Source organism: Onychostoma macrolepis, chromosome 03, assembly GCF_012432095.1.
Source record: "Onychostoma macrolepis isolate SWU-2019 chromosome 03, ASM1243209v1, whole genome shotgun sequence".
Taxonomy (NCBI): Eukaryota; Metazoa; Chordata; class Actinopteri; order Cypriniformes; family Cyprinidae; genus Onychostoma; species Onychostoma macrolepis.
Genome location: NC_081157.1, coordinates 31,213,593 through 31,226,287, shown reverse-complemented (window position 1 = coordinate 31,226,287; position 12,695 = coordinate 31,213,593). Strand labels below are relative to the sequence as shown.

General features: G+C 38.1%; 2 protein-coding genes across 3 annotated transcripts; both read right to left on the bottom strand.

Annotated features, from left to right (window-relative positions):
- Positions 1-51: 51 nt before the first annotated feature.
- On the bottom strand, positions 52-4,282 carry cdk21 (cyclin-dependent kinase 21). Of its 2 annotated transcripts, XR_009269911.1 has the most exons (9): positions 4,132-4,282; positions 3,349-3,611; positions 3,131-3,263; positions 2,202-2,369; positions 1,999-2,108; positions 1,261-1,311; positions 1,021-1,153; positions 767-918; positions 52-448 (listed from the first exon to the last, which is right to left on the bottom strand). XR_009269911.1 is itself a non-coding variant. In XM_058769152.1 (8 exons), exons 2-8 carry the CDS (start codon positions 3,576-3,578, stop codon positions 826-828), a joined length of 918 nt encoding a protein of 305 aa, XP_058625135.1. In that variant the 5' UTR covers positions 3,579-3,611; positions 4,132-4,282; the 3' UTR covers positions 52-825. The 2 variants fall into 2 exon arrangements, 1 of the variants encoding a protein (XP_058625135.1); XM_058769152.1 differs by having other exon boundaries at positions 52-918.
- A 426-nt stretch (positions 4,283-4,708) lies between these two features.
- Positions 4,709-10,798, bottom strand: LOC131536306 (all-trans-retinol 13,14-reductase). Its single transcript, XM_058769150.1, has 11 exons — positions 10,567-10,798; positions 10,204-10,386; positions 8,371-8,612; positions 7,375-7,576; positions 7,046-7,243; positions 6,830-6,949; positions 6,555-6,693; positions 6,328-6,437; positions 5,929-6,095; positions 5,643-5,802; positions 4,709-5,469 (listed from the first exon to the last, which is right to left on the bottom strand). The coding sequence occupies exons 1-11, from the start codon at positions 10,724-10,726 to the stop codon at positions 5,324-5,326; spliced, it is 1,827 nt and encodes a 608-aa protein (XP_058625133.1). The 5' UTR covers positions 10,727-10,798; the 3' UTR covers positions 4,709-5,323.
- Positions 10,799-12,695: the final 1,897 nt, after the last annotated feature.

Below are 12,695 nucleotides of genomic sequence, written 5' to 3'. Positions count from 1 at the left end.
TAATCAAACTTAAATTGTTATACGGATCAAGAAGAAAGGTGGCAAACAATATTGAAATTGAAGTTTTATTACTGAAGTGTCAGTATAAAGAAAAGGGTCAAATGTGCATTCAATTACAAATGTAATTTAATTGTATTGATTTGAAAGGGCATAATGTCATAACTACACTTAATCTCAGCCCATTTAATTACAAACAGGCACTGTTGGCTCTGGTTTGTGTTTACTGAAAATTCATCAGGAACAGAAAACAAAAACTTCAAACAATTTTCTCAGAACTTAAAACACTGCATGCGATTAAAAATAAGCAAACACTTCCAACGGATGCTGAAGCAAACACAAAACAAGGCACAAAAACATCACTATAAGTCAACTTTCAAAAACAACTCTTAAGGTAGCACACTGAAACTAACTGGAAACATTAAACTTACCTGTTAGACAACCAATTGTGCTGCAACATACACAAAATGTCATTATTAGAGAGTCACACATGAAAAAGACAAATTCCCATTCCTGCTCACCATTGTAAACACATGAATAAGGTGATGGTATATTAAGGAGCGAGAGCTCCAAAAACAGCTGGGCTTTTTAAGGGCATTTGTTTCTTTTTAGCAGTACCAGTAAAATTGTACATTTCCACTAAAAAATTTTGCACCTCATTTTCATTAGACAAAATCGTGATCTACTGGTTAAGGTGTTGCACTTTACTCCATTATAAAAAAAAAAAAAAAAAAAAAAAATCAATTTAACAGAATAATTCTTGGCGCACCCCTGATTGGGTGGGAGGAGCCCGTCTAATCATTTGACTCCGTCCTCTTCACTCATCTGTCATTCATCTTCACTGTTGCAGTCTGCCAGGAAAGGATGGGCCAAAGCTCTGCAGGCAGAGATGCGATGAGCTGGATTGAAAGTCAAAAATTGCTGTGTGGAAAAGGAAGTTTCAGACAAGAAAAGTTATTTGTATGTGTATTTTGAGAACCAGTCAATAAAATCTCCCTCATATAGGAAATAAATACCACTTACAGAGAGCAGGTCATTCTCCTCATGGCTGAGACTGGGCAGTAGTTGTTTTGTAGGCTTTTTCTCAGCCCATGTAGGGCTGTAGCAGACAGGGCTTTCTATGGGCCAGTCCTCTTCACCCGGCAATCCAATGACCCTGAGAGACAGCGGACAGGCAAGACCACAGATGAACACAAAAAGGTTTAGTTGTTGGTTGCAATAATATTAACTGGGATTTGGAAATGCAGAAGTATTTTGACTCACTCAAAGATCTTTTGCAGCTGCTGGATCTCTGTGAATCCACGAAACAAAGGCCTGCAGAAAAGATGAGAGAGAGTTTTAAATTAGGCCTACGTCATCAGATTGCTTGACATTCTCAAAACCATAAACAACTACACAAGGCAAAAGAAAAAAATGAAGTATGTTTCTTGCTTTCTTTTTTCTTGCTTTGTAGACAAATGTTCAGTTCAAAAGTTTGGGGTCATTAAGATTTTTTTAAAGAAGTCTCTTATGCTCAGCAAGGTTGCATTTATTTGATTACAAAAACAGTAAAAGCAACAATGATGTGAAATATTATTTATAAATATATGATAATTATTATTATATTTTTAAATATAATTTATTCCTGTGATGATAAAGCTGAATTTTCAGCAGTCATTAATCCAGTCTTCAGTGTCACATGGTCCTTCAGAAATCATTCTAATATGCTGATTTGCTGCTTAATATTTTTATGGAAACGTCATACATTTTTCAGGATTCTTTGAGGAATAGAGGTTCTAAAGAACAGCATTTATTTGAAATAGAAATATATTGTAACAGTATATCAATGTCATTACTGTCACTGCTTTAATAATGTCTTTGCTGAATAAAATTCTACATATATATTTATTATTTCTTTAAAAAAAAAAAATTCACTTCTAACCCCAAACTTTGGAACGGTAGTGCATGTCAGGTTGTGACTTGACATCCATTGTATAGAATGTCTCTCTGTTTTGTTCTCACCTTAACAGAAAGAGCTCCGCAAAGATGCACCCAGCACTCCACATATCCACTGAAGACATGTAACTGGACTGCAGCAGGACCTCTGGAGCCCTGTACCACAGAGTCACAACCTACACACACACAAATACAAATACAAATACTTCACATGCAGGAGCTCACTAGCACCTCACTTAATTCTCTGAATGTCAATCTGAGCTCCATACACATGGGGTGAGGGCGATATGGTATGTATATATCCTGGCTAAACCAAAGTCTGCAATCTTGACCTCCCCTCGACTGCTCACAAGCACATTGTCTGGCTTCAGGTCCCGATGAATGATGGTGTTAGTGTGGAGGAAGTCAAGTCCGCTGAGCAGCTGACGCAACACATCCTATATAAAGAGAAAGGGGGAAAAAACACAAACACATGAACACATGCTCTTGTCTTTAATTTATCCCATACAGTGTGACAATATGCTGCTACATTGGGGCATGTTGTCACTAAAGGTGTATGTACATTCAAAGGACTGTATCTTCTTTAATGGGCTATCATGGTGGCAGAGTACAATGACTTTTTTGTAGCAAAGACTTACATAAATGTGACCCTGGACCACAAAACCAGTCATATGAGATTTATGCATCAGCTGAAAGCTAAATAAATACGCTTTCCATTGATGTATGGTTTGTTAGGATAAGACAATATTTGGCCGAGATACAACTAATCGAAAATCTGGAATCTGAGGGTGCAAAAAATCGAAATATTGAGAAAATCGTCTTTAAAGTTGTCCAGATTAAGTTCTTAACAATGCATATTGCTAATCAAAAATGAAGCTTTGATATATTTACAGTAGGGAATTTACAAAATATCTTCATGGAACATGATCTTTACTTAATATCCTAATTATTTTTGGCATAAGAGAAAAATTTACAATTTTGACCCACACAATATATTGATATAAATATACCCCAGCGACTTAAGACTGCTTTTGTGGTCCAGGGTCACATATGTCTATGCAGAAATTGATTTTCAAAAAGAAACCCTTACTAGAGTAAAATTGTGAAAATTAGCCCCGGTTTTCCTCATACTAATTTATTCTACTGAATATGAAAGATTAAGTCTCTGAAAAAATGAGTGGAGCAAATAAGTTAAAACCTTGATTTTGTCCCTGGCCAGGCCTTTTTCTGATGCTTTGCTGAGAAATGTGGTCAGATCCTGATCAATATACTCAAACACCAAAGTCAGGTCAAACTTCTGGTTCTGCCATCCAGCTGATACATTCAGCAACCTAAGGAGAAATGTCATCATACTCACAATGAAAATGCATTATGCTTTTCAAAACGTGTGGCATTTTTGACCGTTTTCATACTCACTTGACTATGTTGGGGTGGTTGAAGTGCTCTATTTTTCGCAGAAGAGCCACTTCTCGAATCACGAACTGAGGGATGCCAGACTCCGGCTCCTCGGGGATGTGGAGTCTCTTCACCGCTACGAAGCGCTGTTGCCCGCGCCTCTCTCTGGCTTTGTACACTTTCCCGTAGGCGCCCTGGCCGATTTCTGCCAAGATTTCATAATCTGAGCTCTCCCAACAGCTGTCATCCATGTTTAGATCAGATCAGTCTGTCAGAGCTTGTTACTGCAAGAGACGAAAGTCAAGATTTAGAAACGCAGACAAAGCTTTTTAAAACACGTTCAACTCTACTTTGCACTGTACGGCTTAAAATAACTTAAATGAAATAAATTAATGAATAAACATCATAATTACATAAGTATAACAAATATTTATGAATGTATAGTTTTTTTTTTTTTTTTTTTTAAAGAGGACATCCCGTCGACATAAGATTTGTTCGTAAACTTTGAAAAAAAAAAAAAAAAAGTTTTGCACATGGCCTTACTGAGATTCAAATCAATCTGATTTGATTAATTAACTGGAACCTGTATAATACTTGAGTTTTCCACTTAGCGTCAAGAGGCTCAATTCAGATGCCATCACCGGTGACACGAGATTTATCCAAAGATATACATCTCGCATTAAAATTGTGTTTATTGACAATTTATGTTAATTAATACCGCGGTAAGCGTGCACGTTGTGACACTTGTTTATATGGCTACGCTCTTTCGAAGATATAAAACTATAATTAAGTAAATTAACTTACCTTTTCTGTCAATGTCACCCAAAACCTTGAGCAGGAAAATGATTGCCTACTAATTTGGATCAATGAGACGGATCAATAAGCGTTGTTTGCCATGATTTTAATAATACCTCACAACATGCAGGGGTGTGAGATTTGCATCTGCAAAACCAACCAATGAACAGCCCAGGATTTTTTTCTGGATATCCCCCATCTCATGTGATGTCAACTATTCAAGAAAACGTATTTCCATGTGAAACGATTTTGTACATCTATGCACTGTGGATGTCAGCAAAATAAATCATATACTGTATAAAATAATAAAAAAATTAATCTGTACCATGCAATGAGTTTAAACATTTTAAAAATGCAAAATATCTGTAATATTATTTAACAATTTCGTTTAGGCCTGTTTAAGAATGTTGTTTGGTTTGTTTTTTTTCAGCAGGGCAGATAAGAAAAACATTTATTAAATATAGTATCTGCCGTTTTAAGACTGGACTTTCAGCCACACTGCCCCCTTGATTTAAAACCTGATACATACCACACAGTGATTTGTTGTTGAAATGAACATATTTATTCAGTATGCACAAGCATCCATTGTATATTAATAAGCACATTTATAGGCATATTTATACCTGTCTGAAATATCACTGCAACTTAAAGTCAGAAAAACACAGAGATAACGGTGCAGATGACAACATCAGACAGCGTCTCAAATATATAATTTGAGAAAGATCCATGTAGACCCTTTATACAGACCTACAGGCCTATATCCACATTATAATTAATCAAATCTAAGTGCAACTAAGATTTCAGTTCATAGTTACAAAACACCCACAATACACAGTGCCAAGCATGTCTTCCGCTTTTCACACAATAAACCTTTCAAAAAGAAGGTTAATGGGAAAACTCTGCATTATTTCACAGCTTACAGTAAAATAATTTCAATTAAATCAGCTGAATGTGATTCATTTCCCTTTTCAGTGTATTAAAAACTAGATTTGAATTACTGTATAGTTGAGTTTTAAACCAGTAAGGCACTTGGTAAACACTTTACCAACAAATGAGTTTTAAAATGATTAAGTTCAAATACAGAGCATTATTGTTAGGCAGTGCAGTGGTTATTAAATCACACATATCCTACATTTGTTCTTCTCCAGAGCCATATCTGGTATTTCTGGGAATGATTATGAACATTATGTGTTACTGATACTTAGTCTTTCTTCTTGTTGTTGCCATTCTTGACTCTCTTGGCGAGACCAATGGCATCCAGGTGAAGGTTCCGGTTCAGGATAACAGAACCACATGTCAGCGCTCCTGCCAGAGCTCCAGCAAAGCCACACAACATTACATCCTGACCTGTAAGCAAAGTCCAAAATTTGAAAGAGAATGGGGATAAACCAGAGCACTTTACACATTCCTCATTCTAAACATTAGGTGCTATCAGCTAAAACAAATACAAAAATGTAAAGCATGGAATGAATCTCAAAATCTGGATGGCATACATATGAATTTGCATAAGACAAACTCACCAGTGAGGAAGAGGTTTTTAATGGGCGTCTGTGGTCTGATGGTGGCGTTTAGTTCAACATTGAAGCGAGCAATACCATGATCAGCGCCATAGATCTCTCCTTTAGGAGCAGCAATGTAATGCTGATTGGTGATTGGGGTGCCTGCATCCACATATACAATCTACAGACAGAGAGAGACAAAGAAAGAAAAGAAAAAAAAAAAAACACAAAAAGGGTGTATAATACAAGATAGGAGCAGGAAATAAGTGCTATTTAGAGACAAAGACCCTGTTTAGAGCATTCATACCCTGTCCTTGATCTTAGGATAGATCTCAGTCACTGCCTCTAAGATGCTGTTGATGAACGCCTCCTTCAGCTCCTTATAATCTATGCTTCTGTTCTTCACTTTTTCATCCTTCCACTCTTCAAACCATGCATAGTTAGCAAAGCTAACGACAGTCACGGTGGATTTACCTGTAGGTGAAGCATATTTGGATTTTAATTTAACCACAAAGATGATACATCAGGCAGAAGTGTCAGTTATTTTAGTGGAGAACCTTAATAACTGATTTAAAATCACATTGCATTCCTGTTGTCAAATACGGACAAGCTCAAAACACTCAAGTCTGTCTACTTGTGATCAGAAGACAATTCTTAAATCCAGATTTGAACAAGAGATCCGTTTATCTTCTCCTTTTCTCTCTACCTGGACTTCTTTCAGGCCAGGTTGAGTCTTTGGCAGAAGATGAGGCCACAAAAATCAAAGGGACCTTTTTAGAAGATTCTTCCCTGTTCCCCTTCATGTAACCCTCCAATCTGGAGGAACAGCAGACATGAACACAAAATGAGAGCAGTGCTGATGATACAGTGGACAGATGTTTACAAATGAACAAGCACTTGCATAATATTTAGGGGAAGTAGGTTCACACTCACAGTTCATCCAAATTGTTCTCAGGGAAGATAAAATAATTGTCTGCTTTTAGGCCCAACTCCTCTTTTGTCCCATCCAAACCAATGAAAATACTGAGACCAGCATCTCCATGCTGCACCATACTCAACTGTTTCTGGATCGCTGCACAGTATCATCACAAAAAAAATAATAAAAACACAGTGCAAAGAGGTTTCAACTATAATTATAAAAAGTACATTAAGTAGCTCTTTGAGAATCTTCTTCCTAAAAAGCAGAATAAACGCAGGCTCTCTCTCACCAGGCATAGTCTGCACATCTTTGGGCAGGAGACGTTCGTAGGTATTGAAGATTCCAGCATCTGAAATCACGATGGGAGCGTGAACATGCACCTCCTCCTGCCCCTTCAGGACACTCACACCTGCATCAATGCCAACACAACAGCCCAGTCATCAAATCCTGGCTTTAAATTGTATCAATTCTAAAATGTAGTGTGTGAAGGTGTCTTAAGTGTTACCAATAGCCTCTTTCGCGTCATTGAGGAGTATGCGGTTGACAGGTGCTCTAACAAGTACTGCACCCCCTGCCTTCTCAATGATGGGGATCATGTGGTAGGCGATCTCACTAGCACCACCTTTTGGGTACCAGGCACCATTCAAATAGTGGCACAAAAGCAAGCTGTGCATGGAAAAGCTTGCATCTTTGGGCATTTTACCTGTTTAAACAAACACAAAAACTGAAGAAGGTCAGTAGCTGCGAGTTACTGAATAGTTTATGGCTAGAAATAGAGAGAAAACACATGAAAGCACAAATTTTCAGTTAAGTCAGAGAACTGGATCGTCTCACCATAGGTCCCAAAGATGTAGGACATCACAGCTCTCAGATCCTTATTCTGTGTGAGCTCACTCACCACATCTGTCAGGCTGCGGGACGCATAGCGGAAGAATGGAGAAAGGCGACTGGCCAGGCCTATGTGCACCAGGAATTTTGCGAGAGGAGTCGGGAGGAGCTTCAGCAGGACCATGAACCATATGCCATTTGCAACTTTCTGACAAGAGCATTAAAGGTCAGTGTTATATTTTGTGCTTTACTCCGTGTCTCCATGAAGCTCTTAAACATGTGTTCTTCAAAAGTAGACGTCAGGTCTAACCAGTTTCTAAGTCTAGTCTTTGTAAGTAATGAAATGTTTAATGAAGAAATGGTTAATGAAGGTGATGTAAGCTCATGTGCAAGCATGCAGTGCCCTCATTCCCCTTCAGAGAGAAGACACAATGCCCTTTGGATGAGTGCCTATCTGTGGATATGATTGTAGAGGAAAGGTCATGCAAACAGCTACATACAGTTACAACTACATTTCATCTTTTATCTCCTAAGCACATTAAAATCCTCTAGATTTTCAGAGTACTGAATAACTAAAACTACACTACCGTTCAAAAGTTTGGGGTCAGTAAGAATTTAAGAAATTAATACTTTTAAAAGTGAACACCTATAATATAACAAATCACTGCTTCTCCTGTATTTTTGATCAAATAAATGCAAGTGAGCATAAGAGACAGTGAAAACTTTCCCACTGAGAATGGGTAACAAATTTCTATCTGGATGCTTTAGATCAGTCGTGGGCCCTGTGCCTCACATGGTTGCCCATTGATGGCAACATTAACCAAAGTTGCCCGGCAACATTGCTCAAAAAGTTGCCCTGTGTATCATCAGCCTAAAAGTCTTATAGACACCAAACTTCTGAATAGTAGTGTATATTCTAATATTCGGTCCTTATGAACAGCATGTTCAGTGACACCTGACAGACAACTCCTAAACTTACTAAATACTATCCTTGTTTCTCACCTTAGAAAGTCTCACATATTCATCAATGGCCTTTTCCTCCCCTGGGAAGCACTTCTTCAGTTCATCAATGTAGCGTTTTCGTCCACTGTAGATGGGGTATATGCGGCGGTTTTCTGGTGGACCCAGGACCACTTTGTCAAAGGGGTTCTCCAGCGGGTCCCATTGCAGCTGTCCATTGGTCAACTGGTCAACCACACAGCGAAATGGCTTGTGATCCAGTAGTTCCCCAATATAGTGGATACCTGAGTTAGGGGAAAGACATTCAGATCACCAAAAACTGACCTATACCTGTGATATAGCCAGTGCTGTGCACAGACATTTTGAGGGGCAGTGGCCAAACCAAAAAAAGGGGCACTAAGGGGGTGGGTCCTTGTTAATACAAATTATCCAGTTGTTACAAATATACACTACCAGTCAAACATTTTTGAAGATTTTTAATGTTTTTTTTAAAGAAGCCTCTTCTGCTCACCAAGCCTGCATTTATTTGATCCAAGTACAGCAAAAACAGTTTGAAATATTTTAACCATTTCAAATAACTGATTTCTATTTGAATATATTTTAAAATGTAATTTTTTCCGGTGATCATAGCTAAATTTTCAGCATCATTACTCTTCAGTGTCACATGATCCTTCAGAAATCATTCTAATATTCTGATTTTCTGCTCAAGAAACATTTATTATTATTATCATCATCATCATCAATATTTAAAACAGCGGAGTAGATTTTTTTCAGGATTCTTTGATGAATAGAAATATACAAAGATCAGCATTTATACACTATAACCATTCAAAAGCTTGGAGTCAGAGTATATATATATAGAGAGAGAGAGAGAGAAAGAGAGAGAGAGAGAGAGAAATTAATACTATTATTTAGCAAGGATGCTTTATATTGATCAAAAGAGATGATAAAGACTTTATAATGAGTGAAGAATATATAATGTTACAAAAGATTTCTATTTCAGATAAATGCTGTTCTTCTGAACTTTCTATTCATCAAAGAAACCTGAAAAAATTTTACTCAGCTGTTTTCAACATAACACTAATATTAAATGTTTTTGAGCAGCAAATCAGAATATTAGAATGATTTCTGAAGGATCATGCGTCTGGAGTAATGATGCTACAAATTCAGCTTTGAAATCACAGGAATAAATTACATTTTAAAATATATTCAAATAGAATATTAAATAGTACAAAATATTTCAGAATGTTACTGTTTTTGCTGTACTTTGGATCAAATAAATGCAGGCTCGGTGAGCAGAAGAGACTTCTTTAAAAAAACATTTAAAATCTTACTGTTCAAAAACTTTTGACTGGTAGTTTACAATTAAAAGTGAAGACAGCACTGTAATAATTTCAGACTTTATTGTAGATGTTTTGATAGAGTGGGCTCTCCCTCACTCTTTGAGCCTGCCTTTAGCAGCCTTCCTTTGCTCTTTCTCTCTCTTTCTCCTTTTTTGTTTTTGTTTTTTCTACAAAGAGTACCAACAACACTCTTGGTGTTGTTTATATTAGATCTGATCGGGTACAATAATTTGATTGTACAGAATATCCACGTTCTTAGAATGTCAAAGTTGTTAAGACTTTTAGAAGACCGAGGGCAAATTATTATTGTGAGAGGTGAGAGGGGCACCTCAGCCGACGAGGGCAGAGGGGCAGTGGCTCTAGCCACCGGGCCACCCCCCCTGTGCACGGCCTAAGATATAGCACATTAATGGTTTTAATAAAACTCAGTAAATGTGCTTATCTTTGCCAAAGCAAGACATGATAGGGTTTTAGGCTGATAAATACTGTTATATCAGGTTGATCCATTGTGAAGTACAGAAGTCATTCTCACCAACATCAAACTCAAAGCCTTGTTCTGAGAAGGTGTGACAGCATCCTCCAGCCCGGTCATGTTGCTCTAGAACCAGAACCTTCTTACCCACTTTAGCCAACAGGACAGCAATTGCCAATCCACCAATCCCACTGCCAACCACTATTGCATCCAAGTCCTGAGGGATCTTACTGGCCAGAAAGCCTGGGTGTGGATACAAATGTGGAGTTATTATGGACTATTAGGCGTTTCATAAAAACACATGCATATGGTCAGTAAAAGGTAGTTTACAGCACAGAGTTAAGATTTTAACTTACAATTATGTTAAACATAAATACGTCGTCAGTATCAACATTAATGCACATGGTCATATTTTTAACTGACCTTGTTTCAGGACTTTGTTCTTCAGCTTTCTGTCAAACACCATGGGTTTCAGCGGCTCGCGCGTGTCGATAGCAAAAGGGTTCCTTCCTGGAGTTCCCAAAACATATTTATAGAGAATGGCTACTAAAGCCAACGAAATTACGATGACAGCGATCCACATGTTGTGAGGCGCAAAGTGTTGACATATGCTGCCAAAAAAAACAGTTCCTGACACACTGCCCAATATATAAAAGGTGTTTCGTGTTGACTCCTCCTCCGAAGACGATGCGGACCAATCACAAGGTTTGTTTTTAAATGACGTATTGTTTGCGGAGAGAAGGGCAGTTTTAACCAATAAAATGTAGACTATATAAATGTACGTTTAATATTGTAATATTAGAGATTACGAATACTAAAATTGAACTACTTCATCGTTCCGTGTGAAATAACGTCTAAACCAAGCGGCAACCTCCCGCTGCCTCTAGTGAAACCAACACGGAAGTGACTAAAACTGCAGTTCATCGACTGGCCGCTGGAGGCTGGCTCCAAAAGGGAGTCAATCACATAGACTCCCCATGTTAAAATGCCCAACTTTACAGCAGAAAAAAACATGTTTACAGCCTGGTACAAAAATTTATTTTGGTCTATATAGCTAATTTTGCCCTTCGTGACAACTGTGAGGGGGGTGAATTTTTTTATAACTCATCCGTTTAAATTATGGGCGAATTCCAAACAGAAGTGAGCATCCCTATGCGTTTGGAACTCTCTTGGTGAAGGGAATGACGGACAAAATGTTACCTTGACAACGCTGCGCGTGCGTGCAGCATTCAGCGCTTCAACAATTGTTGCAAATAAATATTTCTTATTATTATTATTTTATTCAAATATTGTCTAACTGTGTCTTATTTACTATTAAACTTTTTTCAAACTAAACTTGCTTAAACTTGCTAACAATACAGTCTTAAATCATATTTTTATCACTGACGAAAATATTTTGTATTACATAAAAATAAAGAAAAAAATTATTCTACTTACGTTTGTATGTAAAGTCAAAATAAACCCCAACTTTGCTTTAAAATGCATCGCAAGATCTCCTAAGTGAAGATCACATGATCACAAACGGAAATCACTTCCGTGAAGTGACCGTCGCATGTTCCCTTCACTAACGGACTTCTGGAAGGGCCCTTCGTGAAGGGATTAAGTTGTTCACTTTCGTTTGGAACGTCCCTACAAATGGCGTCCCCTTCTCGAAGTGCCCTCCAAGGGCGCAAAAAAGCCGTTTGGAATTCGCCCTATATTAAGCCTTAAAGTTCTGCATAATTAAGGGCGTGGCCACTTGAGTGACAGGTGGATTGCCGCGCGCTCTGCTCCATAGTGTGAAACTCGCTAGTGCCAGACTTAGAAAACTGGCTTTAAAGATTTGTATTTGTACAGAGAAAATAATTATAGGTAGGACACTGGGAATCTGGCAATTAGATGTTTTAATCGTTATTGCTTACAGTGCTTTGTTATATGGAGCAGTTTGTTAGATCGCGGTCTCTCTCATTTGTTTGTCTAATGAAGTGCCGATAGATATAGAAGTACACAATAAACGCGGTAGACTTTAATGGACAGTAAAACAAAGGCAGAATACCGTGTAACTCCAGGCTGGCACAGTATTGACGAACGAATGCAAACATATGCTGTATGTAATACACTGTAACTTATCTGAGCTTTCCAAAACAAAGCCAAAGAGCGGTAACTGATGTTATACTGTGTTCTGCCTTGGCTTCTCCGGGGCTTTTCTCCATGATACTTAAACACATGATAAAGGAGGTCATTAATGTCCCAAAATGATCAATAACTAATTTTCGACCAAAAACGAAGTTATGGTGTTCTGTCTTTGCACGGCAGCACTGCTGTCACTATAGAGGGGTGTGGTTTCAGCTCAGCTTCTCCCACGTCCCGCCTTTTTGCCCATTTTCGATTATCCGGGAGTGACGCGCGGTGACGCGCTTCCAAGATGGCGGCGGTCGGCTCCGCCCACTTTAGGCTTCAAAAACGCTTTACAGAAACCTACGGGTGACGTCACGGACCCTACGTCCATTTTTTTTTACAGTCTATGGTCTAAACGGAATGTGCTTTCGTCTTAAGTACACTGCAATAAACCA